Genomic DNA, 21665 nt, shown 5'->3' with positions numbered 1-21665 from the left:
AAATAGGCTATCTCATTTCTAATTTTTTATACAGTATGTTCTGATGTTCCTATGAAATATAATATTCTATTGCTCTTTAACTTCATTAAGCACGAGTCGGCAGCTGTACAGCACCTTGTAAAAGTATACACACCCCTCCAATGGTCCCATCTTGTTGAATTCCAAATGATCTATACACATTTTCAATGTTTAGATTTTTAATCAGAACTTGAAGGCTCAAACTGAGCACTTTTATGGCTTCGGTAGTTAAATGTCATCAAAAACTGCAAAAATACGTTGCCTGCTCAAGTACGCACGCCCTTCAGGTGAATAGTGCAGTGTAGTGAAATTACAGCAGAAAAGCAGGGAGCATCAAGGTTTCTTCTTCTGTATTACAGACAGTGAAGTCTGTGCTGGTGAAAGATTACCTCAGTCCTGATCTGGATCTCTGGACCACTTTAAGACTAAACACCGAAAATATGTCCGCACCGGGTTCGGTAGTGAAAAGCAGAGAGGAAATCTTTTAAGTTCAAATTGATAACTTCAAGGTTTAAGCTGAAAACACCGAGGAATAAGAGCACGGGGGCAGAAAGGCTGGAGCTAAGCAGATCAAAGTGTTATCCGAGCCTCAGACTCTACCTCTTCAAAGCGACGCTTGTGCTTCTAACATCGAGCCCAGACGCCCTCTCGCTCCTAAATCTTTCTCTCGCTAGACAGCCGCAGCTGCTTCGCCAGCACATCTGCTCGCATGGGGGGGCATGAAAAGGAGCAAGGGGGAACGTCTTGCCTCCGTCACACTGCTTCCTTTTTCTACTACCGCTGCCTCAGCAGAGGAGGATGGCGTGCTGCCTGCGGGAGAGAACCCGTAACAGAAAGAGCCCGGGCTCTCCCCGCGTCTCCGCGCAGAATGAACAGCCGCCTCCGACGGGGCGGCATGAGAGTCCGCCCGTCGGACCTTCTCTGTCGGCAGAGCGTCGTTCCTGAAGGAGAGAGTGACGGGCTTCCGACTCTCCGTCTCTACTCTACAGTTTCACCGAGCGGGAGGCGCTGGGATAAGGAACATTGAATGCACTTTAATTAAACTTGCGCGCCTGTGTGCGTGGCGTTAGCGGGCCGCCAGGGGGCACTCTTCACTCTGCGCCAGGATTTCCGAATCCGAGCCGTAGTATCGCGACCAAGGACACTGTACTGTAGAAGGTGCTGCTCTTTGGATGAGATATTGTTACCAAATTCCGGACAACCTGGTCATTAAAGATTCCACGGCACTGTTCGTAAGCGAGTGGGTATAAACTGCAGTGTCCTGGCTAAACTTCACGTTGAACTTGCAAACATTGAACCTTGATTAAAATCAAGGTTTTTCCTAAAAGGAAGGCAACACTTTGAAATCATGAAGGTTGAGAATATTTGTGCTCGGCCGGTCTTTTACATTTTGGGGGGTTTTCCCGATACAGGTTGATCATATTCTCCATCATCAAAAGGAGTTCATGAAGTTGGTGCGACAGAAATGACTATGGTTTGCAAATACGGTATCAAGTTAGCTCACAATGTAAATTCAAGAGTAGAAAGTGGGATATTTCTCCATTAGACCAAATGCCATTACTAGTTCACTAGCCATTTCCCCAGCTTAATAAACCTGTCTGGCTCATTAGATGAAAAGACCACCTGTACAGTTAAAATGGGACTTTTGTTACACCCACAGGCTTCAGTCTTAACTGATCTGTTCCAGAGCTTCACAACACTTGCCTGGTACTATATAAAGGACTTGTACGAGCTTGTTTAGATAGAGACTTTATTGATCCCGAAGGGAAATTGATGTGTTGTAGCTTTTGCGATCGGCAGTAAGATTGCAGAAGAGCAGTAGTTCACAATAAGATGCCTAAATTTCAGTCCCACGAAGTGCCCAAAATATCTTTATTCCCCCCACTGAGAAGGACCTGTGGCAGATAAGAGTGATCAATTATGGATAATCAAATCCAATAACGCCAAAAAAAAAAAACTACAGTCCCCCAGGGCCACAATTTGACACCCCTGGGAAACTAGTGGACAGCTGGGTTCATGAGGTCATGCTTGTCCCATCGGGGTAGCCATATGGCCCAAGGGGAATTATTCTTCAAACAGGAACATCCCACTTCGCCATCGTGACTCTAAAACCAGAACATCCTCACACCCCACTCTCAAGACTCATCTGTCAAACGTACTTCAGTTAAAAAGCAAGAGACTTCAATCTCTCACTACTACCCCCCACTCAAACCGAATCTGCCTCGCATCTCATCTTTACCCGAACATTTGAGGCGGGATGCTGGTCACCTAAACTTATTAGGGGTTTTGAGAAGCTACTAAAAAAACAGGAATGAGTATAAGGTAAATTGCAGGGTTTGAGTTCTGCATTGCCCGTCCCTGCAAAAAATTGTAGCAGAAATCTACAATCCACCCAAATTGGCTCACAGGAGGGTAGTACAAGCTATTGTCCAACAATTTTTCATTTTAGACGAAGCCCAGGAGATGTTTCAAGCCTTCCAAAAATGAAAGTAACGGGTTTAGTATTCTTTGGCTAAGATACCACAGAAAGGTTCCACAATTTTGCTATTCAGACGCTTTAGCTGGAGGTTAGACCCTCACTGCAGGTCTGGATGTTGCAGACAAGCTCTTGCAATTTAAAAGTTGCAATTGAGGTTCAGATCATGGCAAACAAGGAAGATATTGCTTTCATTAAGCACCTCACGTTTTACTCACAAACCAATAGATCAAGAGATGAAGCTTTTCACTCCTTAACTGGAACTGGCAAAGCAACACAGCTTCTTCTAAAGCTATTGGAATTTCAATTCCTTAAAACCTAACAATGTCAGTCAGAAAACCGCTCCAATATGGATTGCATTCCAGCGTTAAATTGAAGATGCTTAAACCAGTTGTGAAGACTGGTTTCCTCCGTTATCTGAAGAGGACACGCCTCGACTCCGTTCGGAGATATCGATCATCATGAATAACTCTGCGAATTTAAATTGCACCGCATGTCTAGTCTTAGATCTATAGGCGTGGCCAGACTTGCTGGTCTAGCGCAGAGAAATGCTGCCTATAGGAGCAATGCCGGCGGATTTTGTTAAATTAACCCTTCTCGCTCCAAACCCACCGATGCATTTTGGTCTTAATAAAATGCAGGGCGGTAAAAAAAAAAAAAAGACAGTAACTTCTATTCACTTTTATTAAGTCAATTTCAACATTTGTACAAATTTCTGGGGTTTTCCCACGCGAGAACAATTGGTCACGCAGGACCAGTTCCCGTCCGTCAGGCGCCGTCCGCCGAACATTTTCCTCGTGCGCTGCCCGTGGAGCCCGTGGGTCTTCGTGCGGGAGTCCGCGGAACAAAGGAAACGATGCTGCTCTCGCCGCTGCCTACGAGTTCTCGCCCTGTTTCTCCTGTGCAATTGCTGAGATACGCAAAAAAATAAAATAAAAAAGTGTCCGTCACTTCACACGGTAAAGGCTCTTTCTCCCGAGCTTGTAGGCTAGACGGAGGGGCGTGCCTCTAACATCTCTAGTGCGGTCTATGACGATAATTAACTAGCACATCTTTATCGTGCATGTACATTAACACAAATCAGCAGTTTTAGAGACAGTAAAAGGCTCATTCAAGAAAGGCGGCATCCTTCCCCCACCACAATTGAAAGCAATCGGCAGTGTACGCCGGTGAATAAGAATGCATTAACAATTACCGGCTTTAGCCCAGAGTGAATCTGCCCACACTACTACCACCACCCCGCTTCAAACCGTCCAGAAAAAGCGTTAGTTACTCACTCTCTTTTGTGGGAAGCGTGTTCTTCTCGTGAGTCTCCGTCTTCTTCAGCTTGCTCTTATCAAACTGGGAGATCTCGTCCAGACTGGGCTTGTCTGCCATTTTCTGTCCAATTGACCTAATTGGAAGGGGGTGAGGGGAGAGAACCAAAATCACGGTTGATTGAGCGTCCGACGAAAACACCAGCACTGCAAGATCAGATTCAATGGGACACCGAAACCGGCCGCTTTCAGGTCCGCTATCCCCGAGGAGGCTGCAAGGGGGAAGAATGAACACTAGAGACCGGTAGAATTGTGCAGCCCTAAGCAATTCAAGTTTAGGGGGTCTTAATCCAATACCGTGGCGACCATGCACAAATTCATCAGATTGCACCATATATATATACACATCAATGAAAGCCAAGTTACAATTAGTATGAGTATCTAAACATGTTTTACAAAGGAATATATAAATCCTGGAACAAAGAATAATTTAAAGGGTGGGGAAAAAAAGCTAAAAAAAATCAATTTACTCAGCAGCGGCGTAGTCCTCCGAAGTAAACGAGTTGCAGTCTTGGAACAATAGGGTTCCGCCTTCGTCTGCCTTCGCTTTATACACGGCCGTGGTGCTGTGACGTCACGCCTTTTACCGAATCGGACGCATTATTTTCTTTTTTGGCCCGACATAGAAGGGATCATTCCCAGACCAGCGAGAAGGGGGAACAATTCAGCACTGCGGTAACGTGGGAAAGGGGAAAGACTCGGCTCCCAATTCAAGACCCCTTTTTGCTGCACGTTGTACTTGTAAAAATACAACTAGAAATGATGATTGCGGCGCGTAGTTAAGATACGGGGCTCGCAAGTACAAAATACGAAAAGAGCTGAAATTATGTGTGTTACATGTGCGCAGTGTACAGTATATAAATGGTTCTAAGTATAGTTACAAGGGACAGTCATTCATAGATTCAGAACATTTGTACAGCTGGAATTCGCACAAATGAAATGAAAATGAGACGCACTCAAAGAAAGTCCTCTATTGTCACAAGTCCTTGGAAGAAACAGCCGAATTTCTGAAGGCACCACACCTGAGGGCGAAAGTGTAAACGTGTCCCAGTTTTCAAGGAGTGTTAGTTCACATCGCCTATCACACTGGCGTCTTTTTGTGTCTCCGTGGAATCTGTTTCTACATGTAGACCTGTGGAAGGTTAAGACATGACTGGCAGGGGCAGTCCAGAGGCTGCCTGGTCACAGAAGGACTTCACGGCAAACCGCACAGCACAGTTTACTAATCCTAATCCCTCTTCAGGAACGAATAAGGATCCGGATGTTATTTTTTTCTTTGTGTTAAGCTCATGGCAAACGTCAGTCTAGGCACAAACGGCACAGAAATCACAGTAGGCCTTATGGGGAAATCACCGTGGCAAATGTGCACTGTACCTCTGCAGTTATTTAGTTTTACCAGGTTTATGTCAGGCACTTATTTCTTATTCTGCTTCGCTGGGCTGTATATACAGTAATTGGAAGTAGATTAATCCAGGGTTTCCCAGATCCTTGTCCTGAGGACTCACTGGCCTGCTGGGTTTACAGAGTTTTCCATTTTAACTGAGGCATTCTCACATCTGTCTATTCTAGACATTAGTGAAAATATCAAACATAGTAGAGCAGAGAGTAAAGGAGTTTACTGCCATATGTACATGTACATGGAAGTTATTCACATTACATTGAGCACTGGTTCTGGACAATCACTGTCCACTGAATTTAATTCTGGTTTATCTCTTAAATCCCCAGAGTTAATTGATGAGTTCATTGATCTGCTCACGTGGTAACGTTTTTATTTATCTTGATTCTTCAGTCAGTTGTTTCCTACTCTTTCCAACAACTTCAGCACACAGGATGTCACACAGCCTCCCCTCAGCTTGCTTGATGTTATTTCTGACTAAACACCGCTTGCTTGCTGATGTAGTGCTGTTGAACCGATACAGCTGCAAAAGGACACTGCATTGGATGAACACAATGAGAGTTCTTTCCTGTTCCAGAGATCCAGCTGGTTCCATTTCAGGCAGCACACCTGAGTGAGAGGCAGCTCTGAAACTGAAATCGGCGCAGTGGTGGTATCATTGAAAAAATCCCAAAAGGTGGACCTTTTTCACAAGCTGAAGGCAAATTGACTAATATGACCCAAACGAACAACTGAAATCACCTAGCCTGTGATTAAACACTCAGAATTTGACTGCTAAATCGAGGTTTGGGTTCATGTTCTTGAAGCTTTGTGGTGTCTCAAACAAAACAGAATAAAGAAAGGATTTCAGTCCTAAAAGGTGGTAAGGAATGATCCCTTCTCTTTCACGATGCAATCAAATGCACCATGAAAATCGAAGGCAACGACAGGCAAAACACCAGTCTCTGGCTTCCACCCCATGGCTTTAATGGTTAATTGAACCAATTAGCGTAGTTCAATCATCAGTGTACTGCAGGTCTTACACACGTGTTAATTAACAGGTGCCTCTGAAGCAGGTGAGAACTCTGAACTGGCTGGAGACCTGGAGTCGCCTTCCCCTGGGTGAAAACACGTCTGCATTTACGTGCTCCAGACTCCATACACTGGCACCCCAGACAGCGCTGCTGCTTTTCTCTCCAAACTGCCCCCTGCCTGGCTCCTGCCCCCCAGCGCCGGGGCAGAATGCAGTTTACAAAGTCACCAGCACGTGACAGAAAAGTCGAGGGTGTTTGCGCCACAAATTTGTTTCCCTTTGTCTGTTCCCCATTCTCACAAGTGTGTTCCAGATGGGACCACCAGCTCTCCATTTAATAACAACAACAATAATAATAATAATGTTATAGTTGTCGTAGAACAGTTCGGCTTCTAAACCTGTGGCCTTTGTGCTGCTCTGCAACATACGGTAGGAGATTATTTTTCTGCAGTTCATTTTTACACCTACAATGCTTATTCAGAGGTAAACCAGTTCAAAATTGTTAGAGTGTATTCTGAGCGTCTTGTCACAAAGCCGGAAGTTCAGCTGGGTACAATTACAATTACAATTCCTTTAACAATTACAAATTACAATTCACTCAAGTATAAAAATATGTCTTGGAGATAAGATGTTTGGTTAAAATACAAATGAAAATCTTAATTTTGGGGTTTGGGATGGCATGAATGGGGATTTTTGCAAGCCTTCAGGATAGTTGGAAGTGTTTTTCACATTTTGCATAAGTTTTTAAAGAGAGTGTATTTGTGTGTTGCATATATACATGTACACTCATTTTTGCATGCATTATCAGGCTTGCAAAATTGTATACGGAGAGGTCTTTTGTAATTGGGTGACCATCTTTCCAATACATGGTTAACCATAGACTATAATAAAGAATACATTAATTTAATGCAAGAAATTGTATATGGCTAATAAAGTGATCTTATAAAGTACTGTGATTACTATGTGTATGTGGAATCAACATTGTCAGGTTTAGTAAGGCAATTCTGTGTGCAGAAGGTGCCTACTGTTGAAAGAAGATAGCTTTTAAAATGGGAATAATTTTAAATTCAAATATAAACTGGGTGTGCAAAACATCAGTTTAGACAGGAATCTGGCCTTCAGCCTGCACGATCGGTTCCTGGTGACGTCATCAGCAAAGCGCCGCCGTGTAGTAGCAGTAGGCGGGGGAGGAGGAGGGCGTGCGTGTCAGGTACAGAAAGACGAGGGTGGTAAGGCAACAGAGGATTTATCAGCGAGAGGTAATTTCTCCTTTTTTTTTTTGTCTGTTTCGTGGTTTCTCTGGTCTTTCGTACGAGGAGCCACGGGCAGACAGGATCCAACGGTTTTATCACCCTCCCATCGGCTTGTTTAAACTGAGTGAGGCTTGCAGCTGTTCTGGTGCACGGCGTATCTCTGCTGTCGTGTGTGTGGGGGCACAGGCCTTACTTAGCCTGTCACACTCCTTCAAGCGTGACCTCTTGGGCTGTGCCGGGCACAGCAGCCGCCAGTTTCACCCCGGGTCTTATCTGCAGTTAACCAGGCGTGAAGGTCTGATGGCAGCGACGGCGGGCTGACAGACCGGGGGTCCTCGCCTAGGGAGGGTCCTGTGTTCCAGACCCGTTCGGTAGGATTTTACAAACAGCCCTGGTGCTCTGTAAGCTCCTGTCCGTACAGCACCGGCTTTAGATCTCTCTCGTGTTGTTGGCTAAACCCATATAAACGTCCGTCTAATATCTGATTTAAAAGGAAACTGGGGTTTTCTTCATTTCTTGTCATAAAAGAAACAACGCGAGATATAGATTACTAAGTGCCAATTATTACCCTCCTTCTTGTTTGCTTCATTGACTCCGAAGTGTTTCTAATTAAATAAAAAAGTTGTATTTTATTGGACTACCTTAGATCGACCTGTAGCTATTCCGTTCTTTAAAGTGCCACTTCGCTTCTTGAAGTCTGGGCTGCCAAGAATCTAGTCGATGTAATTGAACGTTTTTTTTTTAAATACTGATCAGCAGTTCTGTATACGAGAGTGAATGTTAAAGACAATCCCCATTAAAATCACAGGAGATATTGCACGTGTAGATGCGTGGTACATTAAATTAAAGTGGCTATATATTAGATTGGATTGCATCACAGGTGAGGGGAATTCAGCGCTGTTCGGTTTATCGATGTGGATACACTAACCACGAGGAAAGAGTTAATTCAGAAAGCAAGGTCATAAGTCCATTTTCTTGTTCCCTGTTCTTCACGTGGACTCTAATTTTAGTTCTGCAAAACAGCGTGTGGAAGAGGCAGCTGAGTGTTACATGCACACTGCTTTTAGCAGGCCGGTTAGTACACACGCCAGTTTTTCTTAAAACGAGTTCGATTTTTTTTTTTTCATTTTAAGATGTAGACCTGCTCAGAGGACTACCCAGCTGGCGCGCACCTACTGCATGTGTGGCTGAGGTTAAGGTGTAGGGCGCCGTGAAGAGAGGTGGGTCCCACAGTTTCGAGCCCACACCCTTTGGAGAGAAGCTGCGTGCGTGGGACCGTCAACAGGTACACTCATTTGTTGCATGCATTTTCAGGCTTGCAAAATTGTATACGGAGAGGTCTTTTGTAATTGGGTGACCATCTTTCCAATACATGGTTAACCATAGACTATAATAAAGAATACATTAATTGAATGCAAAGAATTGTAAATGGCTAATAAAGTGATCTTATAAAGTGCTGTGATTACTATGTGAATGTGTCAGGTTTAGTAAGGCAATTCTGTGTGCAGAAGGTGTCTACTGTTGATAGAAGATAGCTTTAAAAAGGGGAATAATTTTAAATTCAAATATAAACTAATTAGGGCGGCGTTGCTGGACAAGACAGTGCGGCGCTGTGAAACCAGAGAGACACCAGCCTGCCTCTTCTCTCGGAGTCCTCGAGAAATTGTGTCCTGTGCACCTTGACTGCCCGAACGTGGGAGTCCTCCCGAGCTGGAGTTTTAATTAACAGACCCCAGACTGCTGCTGCTCCTCCAGAATTTGCAGATGAACACCAACGCAAGTTGTTACTTTCTTGAACTTCGCTGGAGGGTGCGTCACAGTCCAGGGTCAGGGAAAATGCAAACTGAGATAAGAAACGGTTGATATTCCGTTTTGCGTTTGCGTCCCTGATCCCTGTGTGCTACGGAGGGCAGTTGTAGGACAGAGGTTTTTCAAATTGCTCAGCGATGTTGGGGACAGAAAGGGGGCGGAGACGGTCTAGAAACGGGCAGCGAGTTTTTTTTTCCCACCCTGTCCGTAAGGCTGTTGAACTTGCAGAAGGCCTATGTACAGTGTAACGTTCTTGCTAAACACAAATGAGAGATGTCGTGCACTAAAAAGAATAATCCCATTTGTTGGCATTACAGCATTTTCAAGCGCGATTTAAAAATCGATGCCTTTTTGTTGCATCAAGTTTTGTATGTTGCACATGCACAAGCTCTCGTATGGGGATGTTAGTGTCTGCTCCTTTTTGTGCTTGGTGGTGTCATGCTGATTTAATGCTTGTGGTCAGGTTTCATATTGCACATGATTGAAGGTCGCCATCTTTTCTCAGTGTGTGGAGACTAGACAACAAAATACACCGCGTTTGCAAGAGAAATCAGCACAATATGACGCTAGACAGCATTAGTGAATCTTGAGTGGGTCTCTTAACCCTTTGTAGTGTTGCCTTTTGCTGTACAGAAGTCTGCAACACCTTCACATTGTACAGATGAAATCGTGTTCTGTGGGACTGAAGTATATTTCTGACAAAGAATCTGTAAATACTGTGGAAGTGGAATTACTGGAAAGCTTTTTCTGGGATTAAACAAAACAGAAGATTAAATCTCAAGACCTATTAAAGGTTACAGGTTGTCAAAAAGGCACAGACATGTTTTTGTAATTAGCATTACAAAATGCTAACATTACAAACTTTAGCATTCTTGAATGGCAAGTCTATGACTTTTACTGGGTCATATCATGACCCAAAGTGATTGTGTTTTAATCATTTTTATATTCCCATTCCCAAGTTTTTTTTGTATTTGCTCTTATTCTGTATATAAGAGGAAGATGTAGAATAAGATGTGGGAACTTTTCTGAATGTAAAGGCAGATCGTGACTGAAAAAAATATCCAGATGTCACTTCTCACTGAACTTCATGGAGCATAGATTCACAATCACCTGTCAATATAGTATACTCATATACTCAAATTAACGCTGGTTTTGTCTGTCACTGTCACCTTAAAACACCTTTTTTTAATATCTTAGAATTTTGTGATGCTTTGGAATTAAAAGTGCTGTACAAATGCAAACTTATTTGAACTTTCTTTTCAAATGTTGGATGCCATCAAGTATGACTTAAAACGGCGGCAAAGATCCTATTTTCCTACGAGTGTTTTAGTGTTAGCGTAGAATATTTCAAAAGAAACTGAGAAAATATTTCAAAGAGAAAACCCAGATTTACTGTTACTTTGAGCCCCGATTGACTTGCAACATTCTAGAAAACCAGTTATTGGAGCAAAACTGTGAAGTCACTCCCACAGGTGCTTTTCAGATTTCAGATTTCTTTAGATGTTCATGGAGGTAGCCTGGGGTGACCCTCGGGATTCCCCACGATGAACCTCTACCACACCCACTCCACGATTCAGATCTCGTCCTCACTGTTTTTCATTGCTTCGAACCCCAGAGATGTGGTTGTTGAGACTGAGGTTTTCCCAGTGGTCACAAGGTCAACAGAAGGTGTGGAGAATACATGGTACTGCATAGAGAAGTGCCAAGGACTACATGCTCTAACATAGTGGTAGGACACCCGTCATTTGAAAGGAGAACTGCTATGCAGAGACTGGTAGCAAGTGTAAGGGAATGAGTATACAGAACAAGTGAATCGCTTATTTTTTTATTATCTTTATATTATTTTGGTCTGTATTTATGGATGTGGTGACTGGAGGCCTTACTTCAGTGTCCTTTAAGTAGTTTTCACTTTCATTTCCTTATTTCAGAACATTATTGTTTCCAGGATTCTTCGGCAATAAGGTTTCCATTTCTGTCCAAGTGGTCTGTTGCTTTTGTTGACAGACGGAATATTTCGGTGATTTTAGGTGACCAGAACTAGGTGTTTGAATGTCATTGATGTGCTTTTCAGTCCGTAATGACTGTTAGTTAAGAAGTAAAACAATGTTGATTTATATATCAAACCTTTCGATATTAAGAGTCACAACCCCTGCAGAAATCGCACGACCGTTTGTGTTCCATCTTGTAATCTTTAAAGCTATCGAGAAACATTTTTAATTTTGCATTTACGAACACAAACACTAGTTTTGCTTTTCAGTAAAAAAAAAGGCCAAATATCACATTGCATGCAATCAAATGGACTTTGAACAAAAATCCCCTTTGTGAAAACTTTTTTTTTCTATGGTTATCAGGATACGTCTAGGGAAAAGATCAAGCGTAGGAGAACTTGAAAAATGTAAGTCTGTATTTATTCGGGTGCTTTTTGTAAGTAGTAGAATAAAAAACTTTACTTTTATTTCTGTGAATCAATTTGGTAAGAATGCTGGTTGTACTTGGAATTTATTCCAGCCAGGGTTCTTCACATTCGTTATGACAGATGTTGTCATTTTGTTTGTGTGCTTATTTTTTGTGTGTTTTGCACTTCTGGACCACCATAGATTTTGTATGTGCAACAATGAGAACTTCCTAAAGCACATTTTGGACTTTTTGACTTTTTTTAATTATAAAGTTACCTGAGGTGCTTTTTTCATATCGTAAAAGAGGCTTTAGTCATGATGAGGTCCAGAAAATACTGGTACGGTATGTGTTGAAAGTACAGGAATACTATTATTTAATGGATTACCTCCCAAACACTTTACTTCTGTTGGTGTAGACTTAACATGAGAAGCCACCAAATTGTTCTGGCGCAATATGGCTGCCGTCGCATCATCCAGGTGGGGCTGCACATTGGTGGTGGTGGAGGGGTGTCCCCATTACCTGTAAAGCGCTTTGAGTGGAATGTCCAGAAAAGCTCTATATAAGTGTAAGCAATTATAATTATTATTATAAATTACATTTAGCAAACTGAAATGGATTTCTGACTGATGAGAGATACAGTACATCTCATTTCATACTCATCACATTTTACTAAAGGATGGTCCTGTGAAGTACAGAAATCCTGCTGCTTAATTTCAATTTAGACAAGAGTTGTTCACCAGACAGGAAACGGTAGGCCTTTATCACAAATAAAAACAGTCCACATTGGGTGCAGGACTTTCTCTGTGCTACGTGTAGTGCTTCAAAGCCAAATACATATATAGAGTCAATGTAAGGTTTGGACAGAATTTTGTTTGATTTCTCCGAAGCTTCTGTTTTTTCTCAGGCTGCCAGGGAAACGACAGAAAAATCCATGAAAACTGAACTCGCCGGTGTTCCAGGTTCATTCCTGGGAGATGTTGTTTTGAATTAATGACTAGATTTAATGTGTTTTTCAATTACATGGGGAATTCTGTTTTCCCTTTTTGTTTTTTGTGCCGGTTCGTTAAAATCTCTTTGGGTTTGTGGGAGTAAGAAACAAGAATTCCTTACTTTCCTTCCAGAAGGGGCTGGATGTGATCCTGGGGTCGATGAGCTGCTGTCTGCCTTAATGGGCTCGATCGACCAAATATGTCTCCCCTCGTTTGTAACCGTTCTTGTGTTCCTAATTGCAGCCTCCCTTTGGAAGTGGATGCTGCAGGCCCATTTGAACGGCGCAAGGAGAGGTGAGTCGTTGAAGCGCAGTGTTTTATTCACTGTACGAAGTGGCGGTTTCTAGTTCCAGCTTCTTTGCATTCTGATCAGGAGGGGTAGGTATGGCTGAAACCAACCCCCCGCTGATCCTAAATGCGTCAGAGCTATGGAACAGCTCTCGCATAAAGGTAGCTCTTAAGTGGTTTAAAGTGGTAAGAATTAAATGAGTCTCAGTTATTGGCTCAGATGTCTTTTTTTTTTTTTTTTTTTTAGATGTGCACATTGTGTTTGTATTTCAGTGTTTACATGGGCATGGGAATAAAAAAACACCCTCCATACACTTAGCAGAGAGGTATTGTTCAAATGAAGGTGAAGTGAACATTTTTTAAAGTGAAGTGGATAATTGCTCATCTCGCCAACAGTGCTAGTTAATCTTTGTCACATACCCTCCATTGTAACCTCATTACCTCATGAGCTGGGGTGGGGAGGGGATTGTAATTTGTCCAGTTAATAGTTTTAAGTAAACTGCATTTTAACTAGTTTTATCTGTCATGCTCAGAAGAGTGGAAAGGCAGTATTTCTACCGCGAACAGCCTTTTACCCACTGAAACTCAATATAATGTAAAAGCTACATCAGGGCAGTTTTCCACAAAATAAATATGAATCGTACCACATCATTTGAAAAACTGTAACCAGACCTTGGTCACGTTGCGCTGTGTTGAAAAAAGTTTTTTTTGTGATGTCAAAACAAACAGTCTAACCTGACTCCTTAAACGGTGCCATGAATCATAACAGGTTTTGGAGCTGGCAATAAATGCTATCTGTTTTCTGGTTTGCATTTTTTTTTTTTTCATCAAGTGTATTGTGGATAGGGAGAAGCGAGGCCTGTATTGTGCTGCACAATTTCTGCAGATCCTTTTCCTCTGTTTGATTGGCATTGCTTTTTTGGTTGGTCTCCAGTGAAGTGAACTCAACGCTACAGAGCTTTTTTTTTAGTTTGCGATGGGGTGTCCTAAATCTTGGAAGACTGGGTGCTGCAGGCTTTATAGATATCTTTAATCCACGCCAGCCCTGCAATGTGGGATACCCTGTTCAGTTTCCATGTGGATCACCAAGCCACAGCAGGAAGATTTATTTTTAATTTTCTTTCCTGTGTTCAGACAGGTTCCCCTGACACCCATCGAACATCACCAGTAGATGTTGCTGCACACGTGAAGACAGGTGTGAACACCATTTCACTCCTCCCTTGCCTTGATGTCACTCTGTGATATTTAGGACCAAAAACTGTAATTCCGGAGGATTTTGTAAGTGATCACCCAGTTAAACCTGGGAAGAGATCAGTGTTTAACAAATGGTAGACTGAGGTGAAACAAAAACCAGGGGAACCTACTAGTCTGATCCCATTAATGATCCTCAGGACCTCAGCAAAGCTACACATTGCAAGATACACTGAAACCCCTTCTGGGTTTGCAGACCAGAGAGAATGAATCTGTACAATTTAACTGTAAAAAAATTTTAAAGTAGGTGTTTGTAAATTTCGTTTGAACAAGATTCAAGAAGGAACGCATTAGTGATAGAAGTGAAGTTAATATATTACGTCTGAAAAAGTAATATTATTGCATTACTAAAGAAATGACATCGGGCAGTTTGTAATGTTGCTGGTCTTTTTTGCAGGACCATGGCCTCAGCCAGCTGGGCCTTCTAGGAGATGCCCCAGTGGTAAGTGTCACTTTCCCGTCCTTTGTCATATTTCCTCCCTTGCTTGGATAGAAGCTCAGCTCTTCGCCACTCTGGCTCACAGTGGTCAGTGGACTTGCCTGCAGCCCAAACAGAGTGACCCCCGTGGAAACGCAGTTTCCTGTGTGGGAGGCAGGCAGCTCCCAGTGCTGAGCGAAAGCACTTGGCTTAAGTGCATCAGTGGTCACAGGGACAAAAACGTGATGGTGGGGTTCATCTGGATTTTATAACGAACGAGTTTCAAACAGTTGTTTTTATGTGCGCTTGTTTCAAGGTTTCAGGAATTAATATCATCTTTCAGGCCTTAGGAATGTTTAAAGAGCAAAATACAACCATACTCTAAGATTCCCTTTGTTTGCTTTAGAAAAATAGCTTTGGTTTCTGGAATCTGCTTTTTGCATTACTCCTCTTTGATAGTGAACAGGGTTCCTGAGCTGGTGCCACAAGCCTGTGGGTTCAAGGCCTTACTGTAGACATCACTTTCTTTCGTTGAGCATTGTTACCCTGTAGTTGGGTACTTCTTGAGGAGTTTACCCTGATTACTCCAGTCCTTCTTGCTTTGCTCATGGGGATGAATCAATAATGGACTATAGCCACACTCTTGACTCTCGACCCATTAGTGATCCCTGGTGTCCGTACAAATGATTCTTTAAGTTCACACTGTGCAGTTGAGCTGGCAATAGAAATCAACCAGTGGTTCCTCACAGACTGTTTCTGTGAGGAACCAATGGAGTTGATTCTCCTGACAGAACTGAGGAAGGCAGAAGATAATGGAGCTATATTTCCAAACATCTTATAACTGGGAGCCCACTGAAGCTCTGCAGGTGTGAGCCAGGCCAGTACCTGGATGAGAGACTTCCTGGGAAAAGCTAAGGTTGCTGCTGGAAGAGGTGTTAGTGGGCCCAGTAGGGAGCGCTCAACCTGTGGTCTGTGTGGGTCCTAATGCCCCAGTATAGTGATGAGGACACTTTATTACAAAAACAATGGCGCCGTCCTTCGGATGGGACGTAAAACCGAGGTCCCTACTTCCTGTGGTCATTGAAAATCCCAGGGTGTTTCTCGAAAAGAGTAGGGGTGTTACCCCATTGTCCTGACTAGTTTTCCCTCTGGACTTTACCAATCATGGCCTCCTAATAATCCCCATGTGCGAATTGGCTTCATCACTCGGTTCTCCTCCCCACTGATAGCTAATGTGTGGTGAGCGTACTGGTGCACTCTGGCTGACGTGGCATCATCCAGGAGGGGCCGCACACTGGTGGTGGTGGAGGGGATGCCCATTACCTGTAAAGCACTTTGAGTGGAGTGTCCAGAAAAGCATTATAAGTGTGTAAAGATGATAACGATTATGTAAGCTTTTTTTAGATGAGACGTTTGCCTTGGCATGCTGACCCTTCCCCAATGTCACATTTAAAAATGTTTTGTAAACTGCTCAATTCCATACTACCGAACTGCACTTGTAATTGTTAGACAACCCCCGAGTGTGAGGAGAAGTCTGAGCGAGTTAAGATGGCCGCTGTAAAGCTGTCATAGATTGGGTTGATAAATAACTTCCAGTGTTTACCCTGTACTCCCAGTGAAAATATTACAAGTATGCAGTGTGTCACTTGTTTGATAGTTTTTTTTTTTAAATGCCTCATCCCTCTTAAAAAAACATTGAAGACCACTGAACTACAGTATCCCATTCAGAGGAACCTTATGTTCTTATTTTGGCTAATATTATAGAAACTAAAATAACTTGAACCTCCAGAATTGGTTGAATCCCTGTCTGGCTCCAACTCCAGTTGGCTCTTGTCTCATCATTTGTGTTACAGTGCCTGGCTTTTACAGTTTAGGATTCCCTTCAACAGGAAAGCAGAAGTGAGCAAAACTATTTTCTTCTTTCCAAAACATTACTTATTTTTTACTTTCTTCCCTGTATTTTCTTTCGACAATCTTCTCATTTTGTGAAGAGTGCCGAAATGCTTATGTACAAAAAAAACTATTAAAACATGGAGAGCACTTGAGGATCAATCTGAAGATACAAGAGATAACATGAAAGGTTTTGCTTTTGGGGTTTGTCCTGTCTTTCATTGCTCTGAAGCTCCTAGGCTATATATCCTTTTAATGCGAACATGGAACGTCAGTCCTCTGATATCTGCAGTAGCTTGTCAGGCTATTAAATACACTTACCTCCAAACCAACTGTGGGACTTGACATTTGTACTTTGTCAGTAACTTTAGGTGTAGCATAGGAGACTGAGACATGTTTAGCTCCAAGTGGTTTGATATCCAAAAGTACAGGAAAAATGTTGTGCAGGCATCAGTAGCATGGGCTTAATGTGTTAAAATCTGAATAATTGACATTCAAGCTTTTGAAATGATCAAAAGTCAAAGGTAACCAAATGCTGTAGTCCATGAAGGTTGTCACTCAAATTTAAATTCGCATTTTTGCTGTGAAGAAAGATTTGCTTGTGACGTTTGAGCAAAGCTGTAAGGCAATTGGAGTCCCAGTCTATGGAACATCGCGGTGTATGATATGATCTCTTTCACAAAGAAATCTGCACAAAGCTTGTGTATAACTGCTTGTTTTAGATATTGATTTCTATATAAGAAAGTAAATTATGCTTGGAATTTGTGTATATGCCTGATATGTGGGCTTTTAGAAGTGCATGATAAATTATTCAGTGAAAACTCCTTCAGGACTTCATATTATATTTATGTGGGCTCAAATATACTGTAAGACATGTAAATGAGATGGCAGATTAGTATTTTCAGAAGCCAGATTTCTTTTATTTCAACCTGTGTTCCAGAAAATGGCTTCCTCTGCAATGTTCAAGTTATTACAGCCCTGATGCTAACAACTTCTGAGTGTTTTAAGCTTGTATTAGAAAAGAAACGGAGAAGAACCCATTCCCTTTGTATAGAGGTCCAACAGCTAACGCATTTGGTGAGCAGATAAACTCCAGGACATGCCATCCTCATAAAAATATCCGATAAGATGTGAATCCATTTTTGTCATCATTATAGAAAAGACATTATTGCAAACAGGAGAGCAGGAAGACCATATCTTAAGTAATTTTGTGAATGTTTCTACTGAATTCCGAGATGTAAGGGTGTTATTATGGGGCCGAAGTGCAATCTCCAGTGTTGAAATGGAGGGTGTGTTGATTAAGCTTTAAGCTCTGTGCGGGGAAAAAACAGTCTTCCTTCAAATGGATTTCGAGATACTGTAATGTCAGGATTAAACCAGAACCGTGAATGTAGAACAAAGGAGTAAATTTCATCTTGTATTTGGCGGAAATAGATCCCCTTCCCTTCACACACAGACCCTTTGTGTCATAAGATGGATTATTTGGCATGCAGTTGCTTCCCCTTACATATGCATTTAGAGATTCTAGAATGCGTAGTACTTAAATTCTGTCAAAGAAGAAGCACATTCATTTTTATAATGGACATACAAGCTTGAAGAGAATTGGTCGATTTAGTCCATCTGTTATAATTTCTGCATCCGTGGTTTTCTTGGCCACACTAAAAATTGTGGTAGTTTATTTATAGAATCAGTAAAAACAAATTTAAACCGATTGTTTTTAAGGGCCCAGTTGAGTCTTTTTCTTAAATAGAAAAATAATTGGCGTATACCTGAAACTAAAGGATTTATTTAGGCAACAATGATACTCTGATTAGCGTTTCTATTACGTAATGGAGAGAGCAGGTAAGATATCCAGCAGAGGAAGGGTCCCCTTGGCTGTATTAACTGATGTAGCTGCAGGTAAGAATTCCATAACCATGCCAAACAGTTCTGCCTGCGGTTGGGAACAGCCTGGTTTTTAGGACTGATGTGTCTTAGATGGAAACTGCACCACCATATGACCGGGAGAAATTCGTTTTCTCTTCAAACTCCTCATGGGTCATTTCAGGACCAGTGTTAAAATTTGGCCCAGGGTAGTTGACGGCTGTGGTTCTTGTCCCCCCCCACAGCTGACGGAGGATGAAGGCCAGGGGCTGACTGTGCCGTGGGATTCGCCGCCATGGATTCGGAAGCCCAGCAGAAGCAGGGGAAGGAGCTGGTGTTGCCAGCCTCCCCGGCTCAGCGCCTGGCCGGCGTGACGCCGGGCAAGCACTACCTGTGCGGCTCCTGCGCGGCGGTCACGAACATCGCCATCACTTTCCCCATCCAGAAGGTCCTGTTCCGCCAGCAGCTGTACGGCCTGAGGACGCGCGACGCGGTCCGGCAGCTGCAGAAGGACGGCCTGCGCAACCTCTACAGGGGCATCCTGCCGCCGCTCGTGCAGAAGACCTCCACCCTGGCGCTGATGTTTGGCTTGTACGAGGACTTCTCCAGCCTGCTGCTCCGGCACACCAGCGCCCCCGAGCTGCTGACCCGCAGCCTGGCGGCCGTGCTGGCGGGGACAACGGAGGCCATTTTCACCCCCTTCGAGAGGGTCCAGACGCTCCTGCAGGACCACAAGCACCACCACCGTTTCAACAACACGTTCCACGCTTTCCGCAGGCTGCGCAGGGAGCACGGTTTCCGGGAGTACTACCGAGGCCTGGGCCCCATCCTGCTGCGCAACGGCCCCAGCAACGCCCTCTTCTTCGGCCTGCGGGGTCCCATCAAACAGTGCCTCCCCGAGGCCAACACGCGCGCCGCCCACCTGGTCAACGACTTCATCTGCGGCGGGGTCCTGGGGGCCATGCTGGGCTTCCTCTTCTACCCGCTCAACGTGGTGAAGGCGCGCATGCAGTCGCAGGTCGGCGGGGACTTCCCCTCCTTCAGGACAGTGCTCGTCACCATCTGGCGCGAGCGCGATGGCAAGGTGACGCACCTGTTTCGAGGGGCCCACCTCAATTACCACCGCTCCCTTCTCTCCTGGGGCATCATCAATGCCACATACGAGCTCCTGCTGAAGCTGCTGTGAGGGAGGAGGGCAGCGGCAAACTCTGTCGGAGAGGGTGATGCCAAGAAGGGACAAACAGGACCAGACGAGCATGATCTGGTGCAAAGGAGCACTGGTTTTCTTGCAAAAACAGGTTGGGGGATGTTTCTAAAAGTGACAAACTCGTGTAAGAGCTGTTTTTGGTGCTCCTAATGTTCCTCAGCTGGGCTTCTTTTCAAAAGGTTTTTCAGCTTCTGTCATTCATTACCCATCCTACAGAGTTCTTTCAGTAAAGCTTTTCTGCTGAGCGGTTTCTCTTTAGCAGAAAATATTCAGCAGAAGGGCTTGTTTTGTTAAGTTTTTGAGGTGCACCCTCCCACCACATCTTATAAGGGATCCCTGCCTCACATACAGGTCTGTGTGCACCAGCATTGCGTTTCAGCTAGAATGGTACTCGTGCCAAGTGAATTTCCACAGCTCACCTCGCCTTTCTCAGGAGAGGATCATCCTTTGACTCTTCTGCAGCCCATAACATGAAAGCAAAACTTTCAAATGGGAGCTGTCCAACTTCATCCTTATCAGGGCATCGGTAATGGCACTAGACTCTGTCAATAGTCAATATAAAGAGAGAAAAAGCGTTTTAAAACGGTGATCTGAAATGTTGGGAATTAGAGAAGGAATACAGTGCTGCTGCTCAGGGAGGTGCAGACATAGCACAGTGCTGGCAACGTTTTCAAAGACATTCAGAGCTTCTTGTTTTTTGTCTTTTTGAACTCGTAATAAAACCCCATACGTTTTTCAACACTCTTCCATATTTGTTGTTGCCTGTCATAACCTCCAATGTTGATGGTTGCTTTTAGGAAACTGGGTGACACATTTTACATTGCAGGACACTCTGCAAATGACTTGGGGGGTGTCGGCACCTTTAATTCAGACCCGTCAAGTAACATTACGATGGGTCTCGTTTGTGAACATAGCAAATGTTCTCCTTGCGGACTATAATCCTACAGGGATGAACTGTTCTTTTCATGCGTCGCATGATACGTCGTATTGTGCTGGGGGGAAAATGGTAAATTTCGGATTCAGGAGTCGAGAACTGAGATGTAAGAACACACAGCATAAATTATAAGCACTTGAGTTTCCCAGCCCTGCTGCAGAGGGTGATCTGATAAAGAATCAGATTCTTAATGCTCTTCTCTGCAACCCTTTTAAATATTAAACAGTAAACAGATTCTCTCTGCACTGACAAGGCCATCCTCAGTATATCTGTGATAGTTGTCAAAGGTGAAATATCACCTGTTTATGTATTCAGATGTAAGGAATCCACACTACACAGCTGTATAGCACAGCTGTACTGATCAGCAGGCTTCAGATACTTTTTTTCTGCAGTATAAAATACACCAGTGCTCAGTTGGAATAGTATTACTAGACTTCTTTTTTTTAACAGTAAAGCCTATTAAAATGGTTTGCTCCCTTACACTATGTCTGCCTTTTTATACAGATTAACTGATAGCCAAGTCTCCTTGGTTATACTTTGACATAAGGAGGTAAGAATTCCATAACCACACCAAAATGTTCTGGCTGCAGTTCTGGAAAGTTTTAGGAATGATCTATGTTAGATAGAAACTCGGTGTGACCATGATTATAACAGTGAGGTATCTCTTGGAACTCATCATGTGGTTGATTTAAGATATTGAAGTTATTTTTTTTTAATCAGAGAAATTAAATGATTAAGATTAGTTGCCCATGGAGTAGGATTAGTTGTTTTTTCCAAATAGGAAGAAAAAAAAAGACATTGGTTGTACCTAAAATGTGGATTTTGTTTTTAGAGCCTGTGATGTCAGTGACGGGTGCACATGTCCTGAATAATGAGAAAATTACTTATCTCAACCCAAATGTTAAGACTGTCTGACTAGGAGGAAATCTGCAAGGCATCTCGACAGCACTTAGTTTGTTTTGTCTTGAGAAATGACTAACCTGTGGGAGGTCAGCAAGAGGACAAAATCGTGGACCACATGTCTTGTGTGATAAATATGAATTATTTTTTACATTAATTCAAAAATAATTCTGTAGATATTTTTTTGTATGTATACTAATTATATTTCTTTCTTTTGACCTGTACCTTTAGACCGACCTTTTAAGTCA

At 43.1% G+C, this 21665-nt stretch overlaps 1 protein-coding gene across 8 annotated transcripts; it reads left to right on the top strand.

Annotated features, from left to right (window-relative positions):
* The first annotated feature begins 7373 nt into the window (after window positions 1-7373).
* On the top strand, window positions 7374-20997 carry slc25a51a (solute carrier family 25 member 51a). Of its 8 annotated transcripts, none has more exons than XM_015345748.2 (7): window positions 7374-7477; window positions 8605-8756; window positions 11632-11675; window positions 12910-12960; window positions 14093-14149; window positions 14603-14647; window positions 18622-20997. In XM_015345748.2, the coding sequence occupies exon 7, from the start codon at window positions 18672-18674 to the stop codon at window positions 19560-19562; it is 891 nt and encodes a 296-aa protein (XP_015201234.1). In that variant the 5' UTR covers window positions 7374-7477; window positions 8605-8756; window positions 11632-11675; window positions 12910-12960; window positions 14093-14149; window positions 14603-14647; window positions 18622-18671; the 3' UTR covers window positions 19563-20997. The 8 variants fall into 8 exon arrangements, with proteins under 8 accessions (XP_015201234.1, XP_015201231.1, XP_015201232.1 ...); XM_015345745.2 differs by having other exon boundaries at window positions 14089-14149; XM_015345746.2 differs by lacking the exon at window positions 11632-11675.
* The last annotated feature ends 668 nt before the right edge of the window (window positions 20998-21665 follow it).

The sequence above is a fragment of the Lepisosteus oculatus genome, chromosome 1, assembly GCF_040954835.1.
Source record: "Lepisosteus oculatus isolate fLepOcu1 chromosome 1, fLepOcu1.hap2, whole genome shotgun sequence".
Lineage (NCBI taxonomy): Eukaryota > Metazoa > Chordata > Actinopteri > Semionotiformes > Lepisosteidae > Lepisosteus > Lepisosteus oculatus.
The sequence above is the reverse complement of the archived record's forward strand: the minus strand, read 5'-3'. Positions and strand labels throughout refer to the sequence as shown.